Raw genomic sequence first — 26360 nt, forward strand, 5'->3', positions numbered from 1 at the left:
GGTAAAGTATTTTAGCTTCTTTAGAAAAGAAATGGTTATAGTTAATATAGAGCTTTCCTTATACTTAAATCCTCTAATTCTTAAAGGTAGGGTCTATCCCGTTAGATAGTAGTAGGGGGTTAAGAAGCTTAATAGACTTTAATTACTTCGTTATTATATCCGTACTCCCTAATATATTATATTTAGTAGAGTAAATAGGTTAGCTAGGGCTTTAAAAAGGGGACACTAGGCTATTTTATAGGGCTATAAGGCTTTCTAGAATCTCTTATAGGGTCTCTTATATATTTCTCGCTTTAAGACAATCGGCTTCCTAGCTAGCTGCGAGGGCGTAAATCTACTCACGTACGTCTACAATGTTATTATTATCTTTAATTTCTAATCCTAATTGGATCTTAGGTTCCTCTTAGGTAGAGGCAGCTCTCTTAAATAAGCTTACTTTAGGTGCTATTATTAGCTTCCTAAGGTTTATCGGTATTATACGCTTTAGTTTTAATTCTAGGGGTATAGGTCTAGTCCTATCTAGCTTATAAGGTAGGATATTATCTAGGCCTTCCCAGGCAATATAGAGTTGTTTTAGTATTTAAGTATAGCGTGTTAATACGTCGTTGCAAACGAAGTTTCTTTAGGGTAGGATATTATTAAGGCCTTCCCAGGCAAGGTAGGGTGAGCTTAGTATAATATTACGGCTTGTATAAATGCCTCTAAACCGAAGCTTATAGAATGCTATATTACGAAGATACTAAGCTAAAGAGAAGGAAAAGGGGTCGCTAGGACCGATGTAAACAAATATGTAGGGTAAGCCGCCAAGGCGCTAGCTTTAGGCGGGCCAATCGCAGGTCGGCAGAATATGGCAGAATTTGGCAGGTAACGTGCGAGAGCGCCGTTACAGCTTATTAATAAGTCTATTGTAGTATTTATTACAAGGCTTTATTACAATTTTAATAGATTATAAAGTAGGCTTCTGTAGTTAATTTATGCTATTTAGATAGCTAATTAGTTACGTAGTTATAGAGTTATTTAAGTTAAAAATCGGAGTATTTGTACTAAGAAAGGGTGCGGCGCTTACTAAGCAAATCTAGAAATTGCTCAGACCCTAGCTGCGCTAGGGGCCCGGCAACGCTCGGGCCAGGTTTGACGTCTAATTAATTTCTTGGCGATGAGTCGACTTCCGACATCACGAAACCCTTACGACGTCGAACTTTCCCTTCGTTTGGATGACCTGCCACATTGGTCTCCGCTTGTACTATAACTTCCACATTGATTTCATCCATGTACGCTTCGTCCCTCCTAAAATCAACCGAAGCGATACATGGCCTATTTATCAAAATCCCGATAGTGATACTCTTGAACACGTTAAAATACCACGGGCACGCTTCGAAGAGGAACATACAAGTTCAGCAACTGCGAAGCCTTCACGGCTGTCTCTAAAATACCAGTCTCACAGCCAGAAATCCTCATCTTCTGAGATGGCTATCCCAACAGACTCTCCCCCCACTATCAATCCCCCGCCAGCCTTCGACATTGTCCAAACCTACCGACGTCTCCTGGCCTCAGACCCGGATATTACAATGCCCGTAGCAGCTATCGAAGCCCTTGTTGAAGCTCTCGCCAGCTCCTCCGCCTCCACAATTTCCGAAACATTATCCCTTCTTTCACAGCATACTGCAACCCTCAAGGAAGCAATAGCGAACCCCATATCGCTTTCAGCCGGCACAGACCTTTTCCAGCGATACCTCATTACAACCCTCAACCGGCCAGGATCATCTTTAGGCCCCAGTGGAGATTTCAAGGCTATTCGCAACCATCTGCTGAGTAGCGGGAGGCTATTTGTGGAGCGTGCCAAAGCCAGCAGAGAGAAAATTGCCAGTTTCGGTCGCCATTTCGTTCGCGATGGAACCACGGTCCTAACAAACGGCGGATCGCGTGTCGTTGGCGCACTCCTTCGCTCAGCTGCTGAGGCAGGAGGCGGGAGGGGCAGCATCCGCTTCCGCGTCATCTACGTGCTCTCACAGAACCCCGCGCCACACGATCCTTATGCGGCGCAAGCCCAAAAGGGGGGAGAAGGTGAAGGATCTGGCGAAGGCGCTGCTATCGTGGCTATGCTGCGTGCACGAGGCGTGCCCGTCGCTACCATCCCGGACTCCGCTGTGGCGTACTCACTTGGTAGAGTCGACATGGTTATTGTTGGTGCTGAAGGGGTTGTAGAGAATGGAGGTATTATTTCAAGAATGGGCACGTATCAAATCGGCATGTTGGCGAAAGCGAAGGGAAAGCCCTTCTACGTCGTTGCTGAGAGCCATAAGTTTGTTAGGCTGTATCCACTAAGCCAGTATGACCTGCCCATCGAGCAAAATGTCATTGAGTTCAAGGTTGATGAGGAGACGGATGGCGTGACTGGAGAGGGTACGAAACAGGCTGATGAGGCCGTTGAGGACGAGGGGGTCGAAATGGGAGGCACTGATGCGGAGACAGGTGGAACAGCGGATCCTGTTCGGAGCAAGTGCTCAGGCTGCAGTCCGGAGGATGCTGTTGACTTTACGGTGAGTTACATTTCTTCACTTAGAATTTCTAAGTTACGTCAGAGTTCGGAGCGGGGTCGATGCATAAACGGCATTGGCCAGAGCGCTGACTTGGCTCTATTTGGGCATTCCGGATGCTATGAAGAGTCCTATTGTAGCTATTTGAGGGCGCTGGGCAGCCGTCATGTTCGACGCAATTTCGGATACCCTGTCGCCGGCAGTTGTCTCTATGCATCGAAGCTACTCCACTTTCCCTCTACCTACGAGCCTTCAATCATGCTTCCATTACCCACACATATTTGCTAACGTATATCTGCACAGCCTCCCGATCTAATATCCGGCATTATTACTGAGAGCGGCGTCTTGACTCCTAGTGCTGTTAGCGAAGAACTCATCAAGATATGGTTTTAAGCATGCCTTTTAAGCATAACTTGAGCTCACCCTTCGCTTACTGTAGGATTGAGGAGGGCAAGCTAAACTCCAAGAACATCCTCGTATACTCGTAGGCGGTCTTGACCCAAGACTAATAGTCAACGCCAGCACGCTAGTCCCATTTGCATTCGACTGACGGAGACCTGCTCGATGTTTGGAGAAACCGCTAGCCACTGCCACGAGGGGATCCAAGCTGGGGTTGGCATTGCGGAATATAGGGTGTAGGCATGGGTGTTGTTTTGGGTTCAGAAAGCTTGATACAAAGCTTACGCAACACAACATGGGTCAACTGCCTTACAACGGGCAACTCTAAAAGTAAGAGTATCTTGCGGAACCATGTCAACGCCACACCTGGACCAGAAAGCTTAATTTATTCTTGACCTCCGAAGTTTCGCTGCGTTTTTGCCCGCTATTTTCAGAAAAAGAACTTGGTTTCTAAACAAAGCCTATGTTGGTACAGTGGAAAAAAGCTGAAAGCGTAGAACTTGGAATTTTGATTTCCTACTTCACAGTCCTGTAGGTAAAAGAAGAGTGAAAAGTCCCACCCCTTTATCCACAGACTCTGATTTTTCCCTCTCCCCCTTCTGCTACTAGCCTAGCAGACGCCAGATAGCCAATAGCCACAGCAACAAAAATAAAAAAATAAAAAAATAATCGATATGCGGACATCGTCGTGTCCAGCCAGTCCCAGCAGCACCCGGACGCCAGCGCAGTTCATGATTTGGCGATATATGGAAAAAATAATGCCTGCAGTAGCCATCAAAGCCAAGCGGCCTTGTGATCTGAGAACCCGCCAAAGAGAAATATGGAACCCCGCCGCTATGCTCGCCATCGCCATCTCCCATCTCTTAAAACCCGCGCAACAGCACGCACACACACCCAAACCAAACACCCTACTCCGCAGTCACCCCTTTTCGTTTCTCCTTTTTTTTTAACTCTTGGGAGAGTAGGACTGCTCATCCCTCATCCGCATCCAAACTCTCCAACTCCCTCTCCATCCTCCTCAAATTCTCCCGCATCGCCTCAGCCTCGACCCGTAACCTCTCCTTCCGCCTGGCCTTATCCTCACGCTCCCCAACCCCCGACCCCATCAGCGCAACTGGCGCGGCCCCGATGGCGCCCCCCGCACCACCACCACCACCACCACCACCGCTGCTGCTACCGCCGCCGCCCCGCCCCAGCGCCGCCAGACTAGGATCGATAGCGGCGTCCAGACTCGCCTGCCGCGCGCCCGCCGGATTCAGGATCGAGCTGATCGAGCTGGCGCGGTTGCCTAGCTGTCCGTTCGCTGCTGCTGCTGCTCCTGCTGCGGTGGCGGCGGCGGTATCGTCTGCTTCGGCAACGGAGAGGGAGCGCTTGCGCGGGCTGGGGTTTTGCGGGGACGGCTGCTGGTGCTGCTGCTGGGGGGTCTGCTGGTGCGCGTAGGCGGCGACGGCGGCAGCGGAGGAGGAGGGGGCGGGCTGGTAGAAGTTTGTGAAGTCGACAGCCGGTGGGCCGTAGGCGCGGTGCGAGGCGGGGCCTCCGCCGCCGCCGGTGGTGGTAGGGGTCGAAGGATAGGGGTCGAGGGGCTCGGAGAGCACGGTGGAAGGGTCTGGCGAGACGGAGGAGTCGAAGCTGCGCGGGGTTGGTTGGTGCGGCTGGTGCGGGGAGTAGTTCAGGGGCGGTGGTTGTGACGACGACAGCGGCGACGGCGGGTCCGGCACGGCGGGGATGACGCGTTTGCGGCGCTTAATTTCTTGCTTCTTCATCGCGACGGGTCGGTGTAGACCGTGCAGTTTGTAATACAGGCCTGGACACGCGTGTTAGTAGTAATCCTTGGCTTAGGTAATCTTTGGGGTTGGGCGGCGAAAAGGGAGTGAAGGGAAATGGTAGGAAGCGGCATACCGCAGGCGTTGCAGATGGTGTGGCCGCTCTCATCGCGTCGCCAGAGGGGTGTTATGGTCGTGCCACAGTTCTGGCATGCCGGTATAACGCTGGCGGTTTTCTGACCCAGTGGTGGGCCTGTTTGCGAAGTCATGTTGTCGTTAGCAGTTGGGCCCAGGACATCGCCTGGACCTTGTGGACTAGCAGCGCCTTGCTGTGCACTTGCTTGGGCGAGAGCGAATTGAGCGGTTTTTGATACTCTGTTGTTGTATGCTGGGCAGCCGTTGCAGCCTTGTTGCCCACCAGTGCCATTGCACCGGCCACCGCCTGGGCAAGTGCCCGTTGCTACTTGATCAGCAGCAACATATGTCGCACGAGGTGACCCGGTGAATGCTGAGGGCGACGTGCTCCGGTCATGAGGTTGCCCTGCGTTTGGGTTTTGCTGCATGGTGAGAACAGAAGGTTGAGCGTTCCGCTTGAGGTTTGTTGGCCGGGATTGATTGCGGGCCTTCCAGTACAGCCCGCAGGCATTGCAGATTGTCTCGCCAGTGGGAGAACGCCGCCATAAAGGTGTTCTCGTCGTCCCGCAATTGCTATCGTGCCATCAGTCGCCAAGCTTCACCATCAGGGCCCCAAAACTCCCCAAATTCTGATTACGCAGTCTCCAGACTTACCTACAAATCTGTCCAGTTATCGGGGCATTGCTGACTTGCGATCTTTGTTGCATGGCTGCGGTGGCGGTTTGCGTTGGCGACTGCTCTGGCTGCGATGCTCGTTGGTAATTTAGTGTATCTTCAAGTGAGTGATATTCGGAAATTTCCGGAGCGTTTCCTGGGGAATTTGCGCACTGTGCCTCAGTTACAGTGGAATTCGCAGCGTCAGTGCGCATATTGGAGTTTCGCCTGGTGGAATGGCGGTCTTGCGAGTGGTTGAGCAGGTTTAAGTTCTCGGCCATCTCCAGGTCTTCCTTGGAAGGCTGCCGCGAAAGTTGATGCGGGTGAGCAGGAGTCGGCGCGAGGGATGCGCCACCACCTGCTGAAAAGGTCGCTGGCATGCTGCCACTCTATTCTACTCGGAGGCGGAGGTTCACAGGGGCATGAGATTAGAGATGCGAGATGCGGAAGATTAGAGCGCAAAGATATTGGGCTAAGTCGGTTTTGAGGGCTCCCGGGGGACGCGGGACGGATGCGATCAGATCTGATAATGGGGTTGGAGGGTACAGGCCGGGGACGTCTGGCCACTTGGAGCGTGGTGCGCCGGTGATGGGAAGCTGCACAGAAAGCGGTTCTTGACTGGGGTGGATAACCGGGGCCTTAAGGGCTTTTGGGGGGGTCACAAGGGGAGACAAGCCGCCGCCGAGCGCGGTCAAGCAGCAGACAGGCAGGAGAAGCTGCCTTGGCCACCGGGAAATGGGCTTGCCGTCAACGACCTGAGGTTGGGACACGGGGATGGCTCAGCGCTGAAGTGAGTTTTGCAGAGCCCTTACATTTCGCCGCGTAGCCGGCCAATAGACGCCCGCACATTCGTAATCAGGCTCACACACAGCCCTCTGGCATATCAAATGCCAGAACCACAACTAAACCGACGACGCGCAATGCCCTTGGCAATTTCGACCGATCAAGCTATTCTTAGCCCCCAGGGCACTGTTCCGTCTGCACGCCATGTATATCTTAATAGCATTGCAGTAATCCCATCACTGCGCTGCAATCACCCTTTGGTCAAAGATGAGGCTCCTGCTTATCGCCGTTGGTGGCTTGCTTCATTTCTGCACACCTAAATATTTCCAACCCCCAGAATTTGCTAAACATGCCCCCAATCTACATCCTGTTGCAGACCTGCTAAGAAGTACAAGGTATCAAGCCTCACCGACGCCAATTGAAAGAGATCCCGACACCGTCAACGCTTTCCTAGCTCACTTTCGTACAAGAACAGCATACAGTCTGTCATCGCCGTCCAACCTTGGCGCACAGCCTTATGCTGCAAGAATCAATGCCCCTATTAGACCGTATGGCTACCTGTCTAAACCCGCTCGGCGCCCCATCCGGCGTCCACGTCACTATTTGCTCTAGTCAGCATCATTCCCCTCATGCCAAGCTTCGGCCCAGGGGTACCTACCGCATGTTTGCTGGTGGCTCGATTGACGGAATATACTCCAACACCACGTAGGCAATTCCGACGACGCCGATGATTGTCCCAACTGTGTACTTATACCACTGCTCACCCACGATTACTGATCCGATAAAAATGTAAACTGCGGGATATTATCAGTTGGTGGCGCTCCTGTTGCATGTGCGAAACCCCCGACTCACAAATGCCGCGGCCAATAAACGTGAACATAAATGAGGCATGCTTAGCGATCTGCGGTGGGATCTGGAACTCTGCACGGTCTTAGCTAGGATGTCTGCATTTACGCGCGAGGTGTTACAAACCAAGGAGACCAGTTACTGTAAGCAGTTAGTTGAAAGGCTTTTTGCAAATGGGAGAGAGCTAGTAGTTCCTACCAAGACCGAAAATTATCACGTAGACTCCGATGATAACGTCCTTGCTGCATCCGTGATTAGCATCTCCATACCCTGTAGCCTTCATTCCACAGCAGTATTCATAAATACAAAGCAGAGTATCCCAAGAAGCCTCTCATGTCAACCAGAGATATATTCAAACGCTTTTGAAGAGCGAAAGCGCTGGTCGCTCGAGAAGGCTGTCCTCTATGCTGAAACTCATCGTGGCCCCAAGTAACACCCCAGCTATCGTGGAATGTGGTGCGAGTAGTGGTAACTCACAAGTGGAAATGAAAGAACTGAGCGACGCCCCCTAGTATCAGGAACACACCAACGGCCAGATTGACCATGCGACTGGCGTTGAAACATGGTTAGCTAACTCAATCTGAAGGGCACACAGCAAGCTGGGCGGTGTGACGGGAGACCACGACAACGTACAAGACGTCCGAGAAATCCATTTCTGCAGCTGGGGATGGGTGATGGGGGCGACGATGAGATGAAAGTCGGTGAAACAGGGAGATCGGGGCGTTGTGGAGTTGGTTTGATGGGCGAGTAGAGGTCTCGTCAAAAGCAGCCTGGGGAAGCTTTGCCCGGGAAATGGAAGGCCAAGACGCTAGAGCCGCAACTTCATCTCTCTCACGAGGATAAACGAAACGCTGAAGCCTCTGCAACGTTTTCTATTCTAGACTTCACGTGCCAAGTTGAACACGCGTCACTGCTGACCACAATAGACGCATATATCGAAGCCTCGCTCTGCGCCTGGCCAACAGCGATCTTAGCAGTTGAGAGCGCTAAGCTACAGTATTCCAAAAACATCACTCTGCGTTTCAGGATTATCCTAAACACATTTCAAGAGGCCGCTGAGCACTGTCGAGCGTTTGATCCAAAATATATAATTTGCATTACTTTATGCGTTCATTTTGCCCCTTACTCTTACATTAGAGAGTGTGATAACGATTATTCTCCTTGTCCTTGGGGACCCTTGAGTATATCAGCACCAGCTCCACGCAGGAAGCCGGTCAGATAGTAAAGATGGACTACGCAGATGCACTCCTTGCCACATAACACATACAAGCACGAGCGCCGCCCAAATGCATCTACCGTGCACAAAATGGCATTTGACAGAAAGTACGCCTGCCCAACAACCGTTGCTTTTCAATAATGACAGACAAAAATCTAACGTCGCTCAAGGATCCGCTGATTTCGGATTTTGCAAATAAATATCCGGTACTTTTGGTACCTGCGGGCTCTTCTGTAATGCAGCCCTAATCGCCTCTCTAGTTCTCTCTCTTTCTTTAGCATCGCCACCTCCGCCAGTAAGTCGTCGCATCCCGGATCTGATCCGAGAACGGGTGTCCTGTGTGAGTGGCCGGATCATGTTCTCCAGGAAGAATGGCTTTTCATTAGTATTTGAACGGCCTGACACTAGATCATCATCCGAGAAAGGTTCTCCGTTGTCATCAACGCCGGAAGAGAAGCCAGGAGGTGTCCGTTGATTGACTGAGGGAGACGTGATCGATCGAGAATGGAGCCCAGGACGGGGTAGAGGCCTCGACAGAGCTGGAGCTAGGGCTAGGGCTGGAGCTGGAGCTGGAGGAGCTGGCATTGCTGATGGCGCAGTAAACGCTGTCGGTGTCATTACTCCTGGGTCTCGTGACGGCGGCAATTTGATGTCAGCGAATCCGGACTGGAAAGAGGTGACGCTGGCATTTCTGGTAAGAGACTTATGGAGGATTGGCAGCGTCTGTTGATCGTAAACATTCTCTCTCACGTCTACGGAGGCGTTGGCGAAACGACTAAGGCCTGGGTTGGTGGGAAGTTCGGAAGGCTCCTCAGCGTCATCATCATCATCATCCTCAAAGAAATCATCCAAGCTGTCTAACTTCATAACCAGCTCTCCGATATGACCATCTCCGCGGACTTCTTCGGATGTCATTGTTGCCGTTCGATAATCAGGAAAACGACTGTAGGGGAACTCCTCCTGTCGGAACTCGACCTTTGGTGTTGCCCCTTCGGACGCCTCGGTGCTTTCTGTAGTCATACACGTGTAGAAGACGGCATGGACATTATTCCTGGTCGAAGCAGAGTGATAAGCTGGCACCGGAATTGACCAGCCCGTCTCTTCTGGAATGCCATATAAGCTCTGAGTCTTTTCGTATTCTTTTCTGAATGCTCGGCTAGAATGAGAACCGGCCATACTCATGCGCAAATGATGTCTATCCAAAGGAGTTGGCGCGCCTGTCATGTTCATAACGTAGTCAAGAACCTGAAGGGCCTGAGGGCAGAATTCGGTCTGGAGCAGCCGGAGAAGCGGAGAGATGAGATCTGGGCCTTTGGCCGCTATTTCTGGCTTTCGCATATCGATTTCGGGTATGATTACGCAGAGCAGTTGCATGGTCCTGATTTTAACCCACGGCAATTTATTCGTCAACAGACTAAGTAGAAAAATGAGGCTCCTGTATTCCAGATCGGGAAAGAATGATGATCGTAGTGCTGAAGCAGTCTGCGCAAGGAAATCTTTATCTGCGCGATATCGTTGATTTGCAAAACCATTGAGTGCCCGGGCCAAGTTTGCGCAATCATAATCTTCCGACACACCAGCTAGCACTTCTGCTGTCGCGATGATTGTAGGATCTTTCGTCTCTTGCTCAAATGACTGGAGGAATCTTGGGAAATTCGCAAGAATCGTATAGACAAGGCGGCTTTCATCGCCAACAAGCCCGCTAGACGGAAGAGTAACCAGCCTTTCGAGTATTCGGAGGGATCGGTCCAAGCATACACTTGACCTGACGCCCTTGTATATTAGGGAAGCAATACCCTCAAACGGTCCATCCCACTTCTCGGGGTAGCTCTCTTCTAAAGTCTTAAGAGTAGCGGGATCACTCAGATCGAGCTTGTCGAGAAGTTTGTCCAACATTGCGAGGCTTTCCATGAATTCGCGTTCATGAATCGTATCTAGACAAGCGCATGTGGTCCAGAATAGTTGCGGGTATTGGATAAGATCGTTGGGTTGTAGGGCTTCGATGATGGTCCTCAGAGTGGTCAAGATCTCCATTGAGAAGGTTTGGATATCGCTCTCATCATCCGAAATGGTATTTGAGAGCCTCGCCAACATATCCGAGAACATGTGCTGGTCGAGAGAGCTCAAAATACAACGAAAAAGTTGGAAAGAGCGACAAGCTAAATGCCGTACTGGGCAAGACGTTGCCCAGTGGAGTGTCACTCTACCCCATTCTTCGCGAATGCCGGGGTACGCAATGGAGAAGACCTTTACAACCTCTGCTGCAACATATGTCATTCCATCTGGTACTCTGCTGCCATAAGCCTCGTCGTTCTTGCCATTGTTGTCTTCGTATCCCCAGACAACCTTAGTGTTATGTCGGCGAATGCTTTCAATAAAGTCTTCGATTGATCGCTTGTCAGGGGTGGTGCTCCCGTCTTCAATTTTTGAGATTACTAGTTCGTGAATGAGGTGCACGAGCATCTCTCGAGATTGGTCTTGCACAAGTGGCGTATAATGATCCCATAAGACAAGGACAACCTGAAGTAGAAGGGGGACATGCTCTTTCGATAATTGCACCGGAGAGACCATAAGATCCACGAGAAGGATGAGGCACAACTGCCCAAGGGAAAAACCAGACTATCACAAGTAAGCTTCTAGCAATGGGCCGGGGATTTTACAACAATTACCTGCTTGCTACTACTTGGCAGAACAGCACCAAGATCTGCCAGATAGGGAAGAGAAGCAGCGTCTTGAGGCGGAGGTGACGTTTCCCTCTTCTCCAGAACCATAGCTTTTGGGTTGATCTGCATAAGTAAAAACTCTACAACCTTAAGACCTGCTGGGGTGCTAGAAAGGTATACGACGATTTGTTTCGAATAGTCCACAAAGTTCTGTTCTCGCTTGTCTAAGCAGAGAGAGATGATGAAATCGAGGATCAACTGAACGTTCCCGGCATGTGGACCTGTAGCCAAGGCTTGCCAAAGAGCCTGTATTTCATTATGAAGGGCGTTACCACATCGAACTGTAATTTCGAAAAGGTTTACCAACAACATGTAGGAGTTTGCGGTTGGTCCACCGTCAGGGTTCAGCTGCAGCTCGATAGTTTGAATCCAAGGGAGCATTGCTGCGACCATATTTCGTTGGTGATCTGGCTGAAGTTCTTTGAAGTAGTAAGAGAACTGAGAGAAAACAAGAAAAGCCAGTTCTGAGTGCTGATTTGCGAGCCTTCGCGATGTTTCGAATTGGGCCAGCTTATACACAGCAATAGTCTTATCGGATATACTGATATCTAGATCCTGTAGTTTAGAGTTTTTCTGTTCTCTTGCTTCAAGGGCCCGAAGGAGTCGTGCAGACTTCATGCGCAGTTCATTATTTTCGTGGCCCAAAGTATAGAGCCCGGCGCTTAACACCTTCCAGAAGGGGAGCGAATAGTCTTCTCGTTCAGTGAGAACTTGGGTTACTACTTCAAAATAGCTCTCTAGAGCTTTGGATGATTTCGACAAATAACACATTTCAATTGATCGGTCCAGGAGGTAAGGATGTTCCCGATTGTGCATGATGAGGTTGGTAAGAGCTCGGCGACCAATAGAATGAGTTCTATCACTAACAGTTTCGAAGATCGTATCGATCCATGATAGCATTCGACGAACATCGAATTGAAGGTGGACTTTACTATCAGTCGTGATACTGACTGGACCTCCCTATAGGGTTATCAGCATAAACAATTGAGAAGGATTTCGTGATTTGACCTACACACAACGCTGCCATAGCACTTAAAGCTGCAGTTCGAAGATCCCTCTTTTCTATTTCCATTGCTGCCGTAGCGATGCCCTTATTTCCTAAATCTTGCTCTCGATCTAGTATTGATCGTCTCATGTTGTCTTCTCGCTGACGTATCTGACTCTGATTCGGGGAGTACCCACACCAGTCTTCCATCAGAGCAAATGCAGCTTTGCGCGCCTGGAATGGCATCCAGCGAATTGGATCTTTTATTCGGTTGATGCCTTCGAACAGCTCCTCAATCAAACCGCAATAGTGTGTCCGCAGCTTTTGGAAATCCCATTCGTTCTGCACCTCTGCATCGCTAAGAAAGAGCCGAAGATCTTTAGTGTAGTTAACAAGATTATTAAGAATCCATTCGTCATTATAAGCCTCGGGAGATTGGAGAAAGTGTGACGTAAGCTTATAGACGTGTGTTACCTCTGTTCGAAGGTAGTCAGTACGTCGATTTCTACGTGGGCTGCTTGCTGTGCGCTCGTGCGTTCCAAGGCGTGCCTTCGCTTCATCGGCACATGTAGAGACTTGGGTTTGCAATGATTCCAATAATGTGCGGTAGAGATTCATGTTGATGGACCCTAGGCCAACCACAACAGCATCTCGGATGGCGGGATTCCCAACGGACAGGAATGGTAAAACTTTTACGAACAGCTCACCAGCAGAGTAGACTTTGTTCTGGCTCTTCTGAGACGACTTTGAACTCTTCCTTGAATGCTGAGTAACTTGGGTTTGAACGTTTTGCTGACCTCCAACATTTGTGAGTGTGGTGCACGCAAATATAAGGTAGAGTTTCCATTGCTCGATAACAACTTCCGGTGCAGTCGTCGCTAGCCGACCAACGACTTTGCCAGAACCAGCATCAAACGTAGAGTATGGGCTCGCGCGGGGCCCTTCTGCAAGTGACATCAATGTACGGTGCATCTGTGATAATCTTGCACAGACAATGTCTCGGGTGAGGGTGACCGCGAAAGGGCAAACTTCGAAGCTGATGCGAACTAAATTTGGAAACACCTTAAACCAGAGGGTGGAATCGTACGGAACATCGCTGCTACAAAGTTCGATCAATGTACTTTGGAGGTTACTTTTTCGCATGCCTCTTTGCAAACGGCTCCTTTCGGCAAGAGAAAGTTTCTCATCATTAACGTCCATCACTTTTTGAGGACTGCCCTCCATGACCCGTATGATCCGGGAGCTACATCCGCCAAGCGCGGTGTCGAACTCGGTGATAAGACGTAGTACGGTCACTGCATAAGCACGTACACGTCTTGACGGAGAGCACAGGAAGAATAGGCCGTGAGACTCGATCTCGTCAACATGCGCCCAAACGCCAGATAAATCCAGTTGTGCACCTCGGTTGCCAGAGACGCCATCGTCCGGGGTGTCTGAGGCAGCTTTTTTCGTTTTCTGCTTAATCTCTTCAATCCATATCTGGAGAAGCTCCACGTAAAGCCTTAGGGTACTCTCTATGTGGCCAGCACCAAGCATACCCCCGTCAGACATGGTGGCGTAGCGATCGTCAAAGTTGAAAATAAACCTAGCAAAACCAATTGTGACTTGTTGGGCATGGGATTGACGCGCAATCGATTTCAAAGATTGTGCCGAAGAAGCCGCAATGTTATTTTGAACATGTGCTGTGCCCGTGCAAAGGAGGTTGATGAGGGAGTTGAATGGAATGTGAGGTGATAGGCAACGAGGTAAAGCTTGAACAGCAACGTGGAGCAGATCGTAAATTCCCTGTCTGAGATCCGTCGAGTTCTGGTGGTCATCTCTTCGTCCAAAGCTAAAAGCATCGGCCATGGGGGTTTTAGGGGTTTGAACCGCAAACTTCTCATCAAGGACAGCTTGGCCACCGAACGCGTTGTCGCAGATGATGGTAATTTCGCCGAGAATCTTACAGAACTTGACGTAGTACTCTTTTGCAACTTCCGCAAACCCGGTAATGATAACAGGTCTCGAGAGCCTCTCCTCTTTGACAAGAGAGGATTTGAGAGGTACATGTGCTATAGGTCGTGGACTAACCGGCAATGAAGGCATCTCGATCGGCTCTACGAAAGGATCGCTGTCGAAACTAATGGGGAATGGTGGTTGTTCTCCTTTCTCGAGGTCTGCCATAATGGCAAGGAATGATCGAATTCCGATAACCATTCTCTCCGGCTCGAGATTCTCGACTCGGAGCTCTTTGCCAGATGAAAATAGTTCGGAATTCATAAGAGGAAAGATAATTGTTCTGAAACAAAGATCCTGGTGCTTGAAGCCAATGATACGAATTAGCTGGATGAGCGGCTCCGCAATTGTGGTCTCTGTTGAGAGATATGAACGCTTTCCAGGTTGGAAAACCATTCGAATGATTTCCTCTAATTTCTTGACAGTGACATTTAGCGTGTCCGTGCAATTCCTATACAAATAGGTCCAGACAAGTCTGCAAATACCCCTTAATGCGGTCACTCGTGTGGCACGCTCTTTCAGCCGCGGTTGCGAAGACAATGCTAATGCCAACCACTGAGATGAAAATGATTCTGTTGGCGAAACGCATAGCAAGACCGTCATGAGTGGATAGGCTTCCATCCAATGTTTAGGTTTACTGAGTAGCAAGGATAATCTCGGCTTTATCGTTTCAACCACGGCTCTCCATTTTGGCATGTTGAGTTCTGAGGTTGCTTTAGCAGCGATTCGAAGCAAAAGCTCTCTCAATAATTGGCAGTAAGCATATTTCACAGGCTGGCCGTGCACATTTGCAAAAAGCCTTGCTAACGACTGCATGAAGTCGCAGGAGCGGTCCCAGGCATCCTCTGGATAGGTCTTAACCCTCAAGTATCGCATTCCTCGAACGATCAAAATGGCCTTCGCTTCAATATCTTTACTGGCCAGGCCTTTTACTCCAAGCTGTTTTTGCATCTTCTCAAGGTCCGCGATAAACCGATCTGAAACGCTGTCAAAATTAATTTCACTCATCACTCCAAGCAGCTGCCCAAAGATGACCCAATTCGCATGCCTTAGCGGGGACTCTTCTAATGATTCAGGTTCTGCAGCTTTCAGTTGTGTGTAAATGATGTCTTCAAGTCGGTCTGCCATTTCCCGTGTAACGCACGTGAGGTCACTTTGGCCTATGATTTCAATCAGAACTCGACAGAGAAGGTAAATAGAGACGGTAGATCGCCGCTCGGCTTGATAAACAGCCTGTTGTCGAGCAAGGGTTACATTAGCTGAACTTGAAACGGATGAGCTTGAACTTTGCCCCTCAGTGGGTATATGGACTGGCTCCGTATTACGACGAGGCAATAGTCCATTCGTTTGTAGTGGTGCTACTCCACGGGCCTTGAATAGGTCAGCAAAAATTAATAAAGTATATTGAAACGGCCTCACATTATTCAACTCTAATCGAGCGGTATTGGCCGCCTCGCTCTTCGCTTTTCGCCAGAACATAAGGGTATCTATCAATGGTTTAGGCTTTTGACGAGCTATATGGCCCAGGGCGGAGATAAGTTGATCAAAATTCGGATCAACGCCAGGGCCACAGATGAGCTCTACCCTAGGCTCAGGCTGGTTTGGATCAGTGATACATTGGTTGATTTTCTGGTCCGCCTGGCCGACAAACTACACACCAGCTTGGTTAGCAAATGCAGTCCATCGTGGTATATTCGCTTACTAACCGAATTGAATAGGTGGTGCAAGGCATATTCGCCAACTGTCTTCAGCTCTTGTGGGTGGTGATGATGTCGGGACTGGGAGCGGTGATGGTGATGTTCCCTTTTCGATTTCCCGCTCTGTATACGCTCCGGTCTTCGTGTACTAGCGTTAAGTGTGGAGGCTTCACTGATGGAGCGCTCTCCAGAATGTCCTAGAGCCGCATTTCCATTTATAGTAACGCCGTTCCCTGCTAAATTTTCCCCATTCACAACAGGAGTTTCTCTGAGATCTTCTTGAGACATCGTAGGGCCATCGAGGGGGGTAGCAGCGGCCGCGGCGATAACCTGCGGGCTCAGCGGGCTAGTAGCCGGCGAATTGACAAAGCTTGTATTCCGAGAATGCTGTATACCATGGGCTCAGCGGGCTAGTAGCCGGCGAATTGACAAAGCTTGTATTCCGAGAATGCTGTATACCATGGGCTCAGCGGGCTAGTAGCCGGCGAATTGACAAAGCTTGTATTCCGAGAATGCTGTATACCATGCACAATCGATGTCTGCCGGTGATGACCGTAGGACACGGAGGGCTTACGCTCAAGCCCGCCGTCCGGGCTTGGGACAACTACCACGGGGGTTTGCGATCGAGGGGAGACAGCACGCCCAGATGTTGTAAGCGCACGTCCGCGTGTCACAGATGGTTCGCGTGAGGGTATTAAGGGAACCGAGGGGGCAGCGGGAGGCTCTGTATGGTGCGACAGATTCCCAGCATGTTGTCGTGCTTGCGACAGTGGGGGGGCAGCTGCGACAGGTGGCGGAACGGATTAGCAACGTACACACCCCATGGTCCTGGGACTCTCCCTTGAAGTCCAAATAAAGTCCAGCCTGATGGGCCAATACGAACAAGCGCTTGTTGGGGAAATGCCGTCCTGGTACTGGCAGAACGGATTCCAGATGCTAGGCAGAGATAGGGAAGCGGAGGGGTATGAAAACGGGAGACTTACACATCCCGCCGGTCCGTCCGTCTTCATCGGTACGCGGCAGAAGAATCTACGAGGGGGCCATGGCCGTCATGAAGAAGAGCAGAGATACTCGCATAGCGGCAATGATCAAGGCGTGCAGGAATTCAAGCGCCCAGAGAGCAGGGGTCGCTGTCTGTGCCTGTGCCTGGCTAAACCCAATGGAAGGCCGTGATCGCTGACAGGACCCGCACTCTTCAGTCCAAGCGGCGTTTCCAAATGGCAGTGAAAAACATCAATGGGCAGCAGAAACAAGTGATGGGCGGAGTCGACAGGCCTTTAACGGAGACCATAGCCTTTGCATCTTAGACGCATGTGGACGCGTGCCACCTCAGAGTGGGAGACAACTGCAGCTTGGCAACGCTCGGTGGACGAGAGCTGGCTACCTATCATAACTTTCTGTTCCTGCATCAACGCGGGAATACTCAAATACTCAAATACTCCAGCGTGACGTTGAAACCTACAGGCCTCATCGTAGCTGTTATCGTGAGATTCAAGGGAAAGTCAGAATTCTAATTCGTAGGACGCCGATGGCCGTCGAGGTATTCCGTATCAGGATCGCTGACGTGACACGCCCGCTTACTCTGTTCCTTCCGACCAGGGCCTTTCATATAGGCGACGGTAATTTGCTGACTTGCTGACCTCAGGACGTCCGTATGGACGGACAACTCAGGGTCCCAAAACGGAATCACCACCAGGGCGGTAAATATTTTTGGGGAGGAATACAAATTGTAAACGAAGCAATTATCATCATCTCTAGATACGTGCTGCCTCACACAGCGTTCTCCCCGATTCACGTTGACAGACTTGGCTGCGCCGGCCAGCTGCGCAGGAGAAGGAGAGCCCTACAAGAATCAAAGGCTTAGCCCACAAGCGACGCGCGCGGGTCTAGGAGGCCGTCGAGGAAACGGTCGTGTGTGGGGCAAGGTGGGCGGCGGAGACAGAAGTTTCTTGATCTCCGGAAAGGAGTCGATTCTCCCGCGCCGTTCTGGAAGAGAGTGGAAGCATTTCGTCGGCACAATTTCACCTCTAGTCGTGTTAGTTAGCCGCACAGTGCGGAATCGCTCCACTGCCGAGGGTGTCCCATTTTCAATTTCTACCTGTAGCCGCTGCTGCCACAATTCGTATCATAAAAGCCAAAACGAGTCAGCCACAGCCCGAGTGGTGATTCATCGCCGCGCTAATTTGAACGACTCCGGTCGTCAGTATCCTTGGCTTGCAACATCTCTCCGAAGTCTCTCATCAGCCGACTCTGGCGTCCGATAAGGCAACGTAGCCGCGTTGCTATTTTACCTCCGGCTCCGGGCTGTTTTCCCTGCGCCTCTTAGTCCACTCCACCGACAAACCACCGTTAAACGTTAAAATAACGTTATATCGTCTTCGCTTGTGCTCTTCCGAGAGCATCACATCTCTGTCTCTAGTAAGTACAGTACAACCAATACACTTTGCTTCTCATCCACCCATCTCGCTGACCATTTCCACTTAGCGGCATGGCACAACTCGATACCTTGGACATTATCGTCCTCGCCGCCCTCCTTCTCGGCACTGTTGCCTACTTCACCAAAGGAACATACTGGGCTGTCTACGGTGATCCCTATGGCAATTCTCTGGCGCAGACCAATGGAGCTGCCAAGTCTGGAAAGTCGAGAAACATTATTGAGAAATTGGAACAAAGCGGGAAGAACTGTGTGGTCTTCTATGGAAGTCAGACGGGGACAGCCGAGGACTATGCCTCTAGGCTGGCAAAGGAAGGACACTCCAGGTTCGGGCTGAACACCATGGTTGCTGATCTGGAGGACTACGACTTCGACAACCTCGACCAATTCCCCGAAGACAAGCTGGCTGTTTTCGTTCTCGCTACCTACGGTGAAGGAGAGCCAACAGATAACGCCGTCGAATTCTACGAGTTCATCAGCTCCGATGATGTCTCATTTAGTGATGGCCTTGGGGTTAATGACAAGCCTCTCGCAAGCTTGAAGTATGTCACATTCGGTCTCGGCAATAATACTTATGAGCATTACAACTCTATGGTTCGCAATGTCGACAAATTCCTCACCAAGGTTGGCGCAACGAGGTTGGGAACTGCTGGTGAGGGAGACGATGGCGCCGGAACAATGGAAGAAGATTTCTTGGCCTGGAAGGAACCCATGTGGGCTGATGTCGCTAAACAAATGTGCCTAGAAGAGCGTGAGGCTGTCTATGAACCAGTTTTCGAAATCACCGAGAAGCCAGACCTAGACGCCGAGGAGGATGAGGTCTATCTCGGTGAACCTAACAAGAATCACCGAGAAGGCTCCCAGAAAAGTCCGTTCAACGCAAACAATCCGTTTATTGCACCTATTGCAGAATCTAAAGAACTATTCACGGCAAAGGACCGCAACTGCCTCCACATGGAAATCGACGTCTCGGGATCTAATCTTACATACACCACAGGAGATCACATTGCTATTTGGCCTACCAATGCAGGAAAGGAGGTGGACCGCTTCTTGAATATTCTAGGTATCGCGTCGAGGAGACACATGGTTATCGCTGTCAGAGGCCTTGACCCCACGGCAAAGGTTCCCTTCCCCTCGCCAACTACATACGATGCTGCTGTCCGTTATCACATGGAGATCTGTGCACCGGTTTCACGTCAGTTCGTGTCCACACTTGCTCAGTTTGCTCCAACCGAAGAAGTTAAGGTTGAGATGGTCAAGATCGGAGGTGATAAAGATTACTTCCATCAAACTGTGATAGACCGCAACCTCAATCTTGCTCAGCTTCTGGAGATCCTTTCGAACGGACAACCTTGGGTGAAGGTACCATTCTCTCTGATGATTGAAGGCCTCGTTAAGATCCAGCCACGTTATTACTCTATCTCTTCGTCGTCACTGGTACAGAAAGACAAAATCGCGATCACCGCTGTCGTAGAATCTCTGTCGAAACCCAACTCGCCACATATTCTAAAGGGTGTTACCACGAACTATCTCCTGGCGCTGAAACAGAAGCAACATGGCGATCCTAACCCGGATCCACATGGTCTAAACTACGCTCTTACCGGGCCGCGAAACAAGTACGACGGGATCCATGTACCTGTTCATGTTCGCCATTCCAATTTCAAATTACCTTCAGACCCAATGAAACCAGTTATTATGGTTGGCCCCGGTACAGGCGTAGCCCCATTCAGAGCCTTCGTGCAAGAACGTGCCGCTCAAGCTCGCGCTGGTAAGGCCGTCGGCAAGACCGTGCTATTCTTTGGATGTAGGAGGAAGGAGGAAGACTTTTTGTACGAGAACGAGTGGGACGTAAGTAAAATCTATGCTGTCTTCGTAGTATACCATCATACTAACTAAAACTCATAGCAATATAAGAAAGATCTGGGCGATAATTTCATCCTGCATGTTGCTTTCTCCCGAGAAGGACCAAAGAAGGTTTACGTTCAGCACAAGATCGAAGAATTCGCGGAAGAGCTCGACAAGCTCCTTCAGCAGAAGGCGTACTTCTATGTCTGCGGTGACGCTGCTAACATGGCACGAGAAGTCAACGTACTCCTCGCCCAGATAATCTCTAAGCAGAGGAGCGTACCGGAATCCAAGGCAGAAGAGATTGTGAAGGCCATGCGAGCTTCGAATCAATACCAGGAAGATGTTTGGTCATAAGCTTTCCTTTCACAGCTACGAATATTTGAAGACTTGCCACGATAGAGCGGCTCGCGGTTGTTGGCGTTTGCATCACCTGGTTGGGTTAATGAGGGTCTTGCATTTCCTTCTTGTTCTATCTTGCTGTGCATAGNAATTACATCGCATAGCCATGAGTTTCTATCGTCTTTTACGTTAGCATATAGAATACAGACCTGATGACATAAAGTGCATCCTGATTTTTCTTCTTGTGACCTTTACCAGAAATATCAGCCTATATAATTTAAGGTTATTTGTCCCTACGGTCTTGGGGAAAATGTGCTCAACAAACCCGCAGTCGATTCAAAACTAGAAAAGCATTCTCAAAATGCGTCAGTTCCCTCATTTACACCAATTCCTTGCTCTTTTTTTATTTTTGAAAAAAAGTTCTTCCCAATACCTCGTCTATTGTGTAACGATGGGTTGGTGATAGGGTCGGTTCGTCGTAACCGGCCACCTCCGGCTTCCTCCGGTAATCAGAAAAAGACATCCAGTACAGCAGTGGCAGAAGAGCGTTATTCCCCTCCTCACGCCCAAAGATTAGACCTCCCTAGCCCAGAGGAAAGCGTCAAGTCAGTTATATCCAAAATTATCTACAATTCCGAAGATAATACGAAAGCTCTTAGCCTCGCAACGCTATTTCCGCAACGTCTGAGGGCGAATGCCAGGCCTCCACCAGCCTTTTTTTTTTACTAGGGCGAACTCGCCAAATGTTTGCACAATATCGTAGTGGACCTACTGCATCGAAGCGAAAGGCCAAGCCACTACTGCACTGTTGGATTTTGTGGAGCTATCGGCCCTATTTCCAGGCTACAGAGCAACCTCAGATGACCCAGCTAAAAGTTTCCTAGAAACTTCCGTCTCCATACCTTTTTACCGGGTTTTCAGTAGCATTCGTGTGGAGTATACGCGCTATGCCCATGGATACACAACATATCACTCTACGATCCCACCAAGGATAGCCACAGAAGGCCCACGCGATTAATGTAAAAACTTCCGTCAATTAAACTCAAAATCTCAAGGTTCATGCTCTGGCCGGACACTATGGAACCTATCACATTATCACATTATCACATTTAGCATCCCACTCTATGCAAAAATGAGAAGAAAAAAACAAACGAGGCTGAATTTAAGTGCCGGAACAACGTTTGCAGAGGTCATCGCTGTTTCAACAGACGACATAATCCCGGAGAATGTTACGATAGAAATACTGAGACACAATAATCACGAGGATTTGCGCCCATGAAGCACGCGAAGCAGCAGCCGGATATCGAACAAGATTTTGTCACACACACCCCGAGGAATAACCTCAATATGGCCGTTTGCAGTGCCGGTGAAGGGAGCTCCTGACAGGCCAGTTAGCAAGTCTAGTCCAACGTCCACTGTCACCTTAAGCTCCTATTCCCTTCAACATCGATTTGTAGGATCGATCGGCGATCTTCTTCTGCTCTGATTTTCCATATATTCATGTGGTGCTAACTATGGTGCTGTTTCTGATGATCGTAACGTTCCTTGCCAATAGGAGGCGGGAGAAATACTCTGTAGCTTATCGGGACGTGCCCTTGCTTCATGCACCGGACCGCATCTAAACCGAAACCCCCTTTGCTTTCTTATCATCGGTGCTCTGACCTTCCCCAATAATTGAATGTATGGTTGGGTAGAAAGGCTCGCCGTAATTGTCTGACAAGAACGCGGCTATGCTTAGTGTTTTGTGCTGCAGTTAGGAAAATCATGGCAATATAGCTACCAGGCAGTGCCAGCTAATACAGCGAATTAGCTTCCAGACTGGGAAACAAAGCACAGGTGGGCATGTTGCGCTTCCGCAGTGCTATTTCAAGCACTGCACAGACACATACCTGCAGTGAACATGCCTAATCCTCAACGTAAGAGTTTTTCCTTGTAGATGTAACCGTGCTAGTTTTCCTACGAGCTAACCGCACGTCAAATGCAGAAATACGCTGAGGCCAAGATTTGTTCCTAACTACCTTCCAGACCAAATAACGTGGCCGTGGATGTCAAGTGACAGCTCACAATTTGTAGACAGCCCCCTAGGGCCTAGACTGACATCAGCGGTCTTTTTTGAGATGTTCCGACGGCTAATCTCTGCCATGACTGAAGCAAACTGGTTGTGAGGTTAGTGCAGTAGACACGACGATCCAGCCTTACTGGAAGGGCTGGATGTAGTAATAACGCAAAATGATGCGACTGGTGCTGCTTACATTCACTTGCGTCCATCCCATCCTTGGTTCAGATAGTTCAAACGCCGCGCCGTGCATTTAAGGCGACACTCACCCTTCGAGGAAATCAAAGCAGCACTCGCACCGCAGCCCAGCTTCCCGCCAAAACAAACATTGATATTAATACAGCTTTCCCATCAGCATAATTAAGAGACGCTGCGTCCGCCAGCACATAGCAATTCAGAGCTTCGTGCATGCAGCAGCACCTACTATTACTGCCACTTGTTATTGCCGCTGCAAGCTACAGGAAGGCGAGTCCGCCCAGGTGCGGAAAGAACTGACAGATTCGATGGTTAACGTGGTGACCTTGCCTTTGTTGATAGACCACTAACTGCGCCTGCAGGCTCCTTCCAGTTTATTCACTCTTGCCTCTCCTCCAAGCGAGCCAGCATCTCTATAACTATCTCCCTCTCTTCACACCTTTTTCCTTCTTCTCTTCACACTTCTTTCCACCATCTGCTCAGAGGCCGACATTCTTTGTAGCTTTTTGCAGGTCAGTCCTGGTGAATCTTCACCCACAATTTCACCGAGCTTGCACTCACAATCGCAGCAGCTTTGCACTCAAGTCAATTCTACAACCTCGCTCATTACAAAAGATTGAACACTATCTTGAAGGTATATCGTAATCACTACCTTTGCACCTTTCAGCCAAGTCACTCTTCAGACATTGAACGTGGGCTTAAGAGCAACTCATGCTTCCTGCTGCCAGACTGTCTCTTGAACCGTCAGTGTTAGAATATAATGACTAATTATTTGAAACAGATCATTTTCATTTTCTCTACATCCTCATTCAGACCGATTACCGAGTCTCTGTACGGTCTGTTCCTTCCTTCTCTATCTCACTCTCCTTCAGTCGTCTCTCACACAGGACGAGACTTCTATTCCATCACAAAACTCCACCAGCTCATGAAAACGCCATGCCTCCCCTTTTCTTACCCTTTCGATTCGAAGTATTTCATATCTGTTTTCACAACCCATTCTTTATACTGTGCCGAAGTGTGCCTACATATGCATGCATCGAGCAAGGGCTGATGAGCAAGGGCCTTAGGTTACATTCGCAACGACTATGGACAAAATGGGAGCTCAACGTCAAAATAACTACCCCAATTCCGCTCCTACGTACAAGGGCCAGGCTATGCTCGGTCATTATGCGCCGCCTGGCCAGAACCACGGTCCGGCAGCCTATCTTCCTCGTGGCGTTCCTACCATGCCACGTCACCTTGGAGATTCGAACATTTCGGCCTTGGCTAATGGAATGGGCGGCATGAACCTTCACGCTTCCTTTGGTTCGTCTGGGGCTAGTAAGTCGGGATCTCAAGTCTCTGGCGGCTCATCTGAGTATGGCGGGATTCCTCTCACTCAACCTCAGGGGTTGTGGGTTCCTAATCAACAAGCCTTTTCCAATGTGTATCACGGCTTGCCGGGCGCGAACCAGCCACAGTCGCCAGGAATGTACACTTCTGTCGGTCCATACATGCATCAGATCAGCTACCAGCATGGTCATGCAATGGTTGACAACAACCCAATGCCACCAAGCTGGGCAAGCCGTGTGTCTTCCGCAGAGATGCCTTCCCTGATGACACCTCGCCGTGACTCGATCTCCTCCAACGAGCCCGATCTGCCCGGCACACCATATATGGGTTATGGTATCTATCGCAATAGGACCGCTGTCATAGATCGCTCTCCGAGTGGTGCCTACACCCATAGCGCCACCCCATCGCCTTCTCAGATGGCTCATCCTTACAGTCTCGCTCAGATGGGCAAAGTCCAATCCCTGACAACGCTTCCTCCCCAATTGATGATACTTCTACAGCAGGAGCCGCTAATTCCAAGAGCGATTCCAGCTCCGAGTTCCCCATTGAAGCCACTTGATCGTAGCCTGGAGAATAAAAACGGAGAAACTAACGTTTACATTCGTGGCCTTTTGCCAGAGACCACGGATGATATGCTTCACAACTGGGGTTCACGCTTCGGAGATATTCAAAGCTCTAAGTCGATCATTGATCTCAAGACAAACTTATGTAAAGGGTAAGTGGTTTATCTTTTCCCCTACCTTGGAGCTTTAACTGATTTGCTTCAGCTTTGGCTTCATCAAGTATCACAACTTCGAAGACGCCGAGAGTTGCATTCGTGGATTTCACTACTTGGGTTACGAAGTTAGCTTCGCTAGAGTGCGTCATTTCGATTGACCTCTTCATGTGTTATGTCGTGCTCACCTTCCACAGGAGTCGTTTTATGCCAAGCTGAAGAAGTTCGCTGATGAGAATAACACGAACCTCTACGTATCCAATATTCCGAAGAATATGAACGAGCACGTATGTCGCGCTTGTATATCTGTATCTTTGATAAGCCAATTACTAACTAGTGGCCAGGAACTTGGAGCTATCTTTGCACCCCATAAGGTTTGCTCTAGCAGAATCCTCCGCGATAGTAGCGGCAATGGACGTGGTGTTGGCTTTGCTCGGTAAGCACTTGAGATCTCTGAAGTCAAGAAAGCCTCTAACTGTCTGCTCAGGTTTGAGACTCGCGAGATCTGCGAAGAGATTATCAGAAGCTTTAATAACGCTCCTGTCGCTAAGCCTGGTGGCGAAGAACATCTCATCCAGATTCGCTACTCCGATACTCACGAACAGAAGCTTCTCAAGCAACAGACTGCCGCCGGTCGTCAGTTCCGCGCCGCGGAGTACGACCTAGGTGTCGCTCAGGCTCGCAATGGATCTTTGTATCATCCCGAGCGTCTGCTCAATCTCTCTGCAATGGATCAAGAGGCCGCGAACGAATTCGAAGTTTTCCTTCAAGCCCAAACGTAAGCTTGATAGCCCTGATTGCTACCCCTGTGCCCTTATTAACACCTGGTTCAGTCAATCCGCGGCTCCCTACATCCCCCAGGCCCGACGCATTCGCTCATGGGTTCCTCCGGTTACAGCCGCCTTACCCATGCACCGGTCTACACTTCATCCCATGTCTCAAGCTAGCTTGCCATCGACCGGTAGGGTAGAGGGCGATGGTTCTGGCTCTGAACATAAAACTGGTGCCAAAACCAATCCTACTACACCAGTGAAGGCTCCTGCCGAAAATATTGCACCCTCCAGCCGTGGCTCAAGCCATCGTGAATAGTCGATTGAGACCGTCTATGGTCAAATAGTTGCTACACTTCCTTCAGATCATCTCGACCATCGTTTGCTGGCTTATCAGAAACAATCTGTTTATCCTGCATCATCGATATCTTACATATATCATTTTCAAACTCGTCTGGACTCGGTATTAATGGAGTAAGTTCGCATTCGGCGGAGGAGCATACTCAGTAGCATTCTGTTATCCTGCAAACCTGGAATCATATCTACCTTCGTTTGCTGCTCTATCTTAAACCAAAACAGAGCCATCTCTCCAAACTATCTCATCGACTTCATATGAGTCCTTTCGAACATGGATTCACCTCATCAGCGTCGCATTTCATCTCATCAGCATGATACGAAGCACAACGCTTTGAAAAGCTACGCATTCTGTGTTTAACCTCGCATTATACGCTCTTATAGGCTCTGCTTACGAGAGTTCATTGTACCACTTCGGACTTTTGCTTGTTGTTGCGCGCCATCACTCGATTTTGTACACTTCCTACCCACCTCTTGCCTTTCCTTCGTTATATAGTGCCCCAATTCCCCAGACTTGCCTTCTATCGCGTACCTGCAGTACTCTTCAGTTGTGACGGTGGACGAAAGAGGTCTCGGCGTCTGTC

At 49.7% G+C, this 26360-nt stretch overlaps 6 protein-coding genes across 6 annotated transcripts; 3 read left to right on the forward strand and 3 right to left on the reverse strand.

Annotated features, from left to right (window-relative positions):
* Window positions 1-1466: 1466 nt before the first annotated feature.
* On the forward strand, window positions 1467-2930 carry K441DRAFT_688010 (nagb/rpia/CoA transferase-like protein; the record flags this gene model as incomplete). Its single annotated transcript, XM_067652145.1, has 2 exons — window positions 1467-2540; window positions 2841-2930. 2 exons carry the CDS (start codon window positions 1467-1469, stop codon window positions 2928-2930), a joined length of 1164 nt encoding a protein of 387 aa, XP_067502471.1.
* A 966-nt stretch (window positions 2931-3896) lies between these two features.
* On the reverse strand, window positions 3897-6067 carry K441DRAFT_152250 (uncharacterized protein). Its single transcript, XM_067640201.1, has 3 exons — window positions 5489-6067; window positions 4836-5407; window positions 3897-4740 (listed from the first exon to the last, which is right to left on the reverse strand). The coding sequence occupies exons 1-3, from the start codon at window positions 5866-5868 to the stop codon at window positions 3908-3910; spliced, it is 1785 nt and encodes a 594-aa protein (XP_067502472.1). The 5' UTR covers window positions 5869-6067; the 3' UTR covers window positions 3897-3907.
* Window positions 6068-6553: 486 nt separating this feature from the next.
* On the reverse strand, window positions 6554-7809 carry K441DRAFT_662184 (COPI associated). Its single transcript, XM_067648996.1, has 7 exons — window positions 7751-7809; window positions 7595-7666; window positions 7316-7359; window positions 7244-7258; window positions 7124-7192; window positions 6930-7065; window positions 6554-6870 (listed from the first exon to the last, which is right to left on the reverse strand). Exons 1-7 carry the CDS (start codon window positions 7768-7770, stop codon window positions 6834-6836), a joined length of 393 nt encoding a protein of 130 aa, XP_067502473.1. The 5' UTR covers window positions 7771-7809; the 3' UTR covers window positions 6554-6833.
* A 203-nt stretch (window positions 7810-8012) lies between these two features.
* On the reverse strand, window positions 8013-16942 carry K441DRAFT_662187 (cell morphogenesis protein-like protein). Its single transcript, XM_067648997.1, has 7 exons — window positions 16717-16942; window positions 16208-16514; window positions 15743-16079; window positions 15456-15686; window positions 12069-15407; window positions 11003-12016; window positions 8013-10952 (listed from the first exon to the last, which is right to left on the reverse strand). The coding sequence occupies exons 1-7, from the start codon at window positions 16718-16720 to the stop codon at window positions 8499-8501; spliced, it is 7686 nt and encodes a 2561-aa protein (XP_067502474.1). The 5' UTR covers window positions 16721-16942; the 3' UTR covers window positions 8013-8498.
* Window positions 16943-17813: 871 nt separating this feature from the next.
* On the forward strand, window positions 17814-20614 carry K441DRAFT_662188 (uncharacterized protein). The gene is made up of 3 exons (XM_067648998.1): window positions 17814-18151; window positions 18218-20015; window positions 20073-20614. Exons 2-3 carry the CDS (start codon window positions 18222-18224, stop codon window positions 20367-20369), a joined length of 2091 nt encoding a protein of 696 aa, XP_067502475.1. The 5' UTR covers window positions 17814-18151; window positions 18218-18221; the 3' UTR covers window positions 20370-20614.
* Window positions 20615-23690: 3076 nt separating this feature from the next.
* Window positions 23691-25741, forward strand: K441DRAFT_568391 (uncharacterized protein; the record flags this gene model as incomplete). Its single annotated transcript, XM_067643827.1, has 6 exons — window positions 23691-24652; window positions 24705-24795; window positions 24850-24939; window positions 24997-25088; window positions 25140-25430; window positions 25486-25741. The coding sequence occupies 6 exons, from the start codon at window positions 23691-23693 to the stop codon at window positions 25739-25741; spliced, it is 1782 nt and encodes a 593-aa protein (XP_067502476.1).
* Window positions 25742-26360: the final 619 nt, after the last annotated feature.

The sequence above is a fragment of the Cenococcum geophilum genome (genome assembly GCF_001692895.1).
Source record: "Cenococcum geophilum 1.58 unplaced genomic scaffold K441scaffold_29, whole genome shotgun sequence".
Lineage (NCBI taxonomy): Eukaryota > Fungi > Ascomycota > Dothideomycetes > Gloniales > Gloniaceae > Cenococcum > Cenococcum geophilum.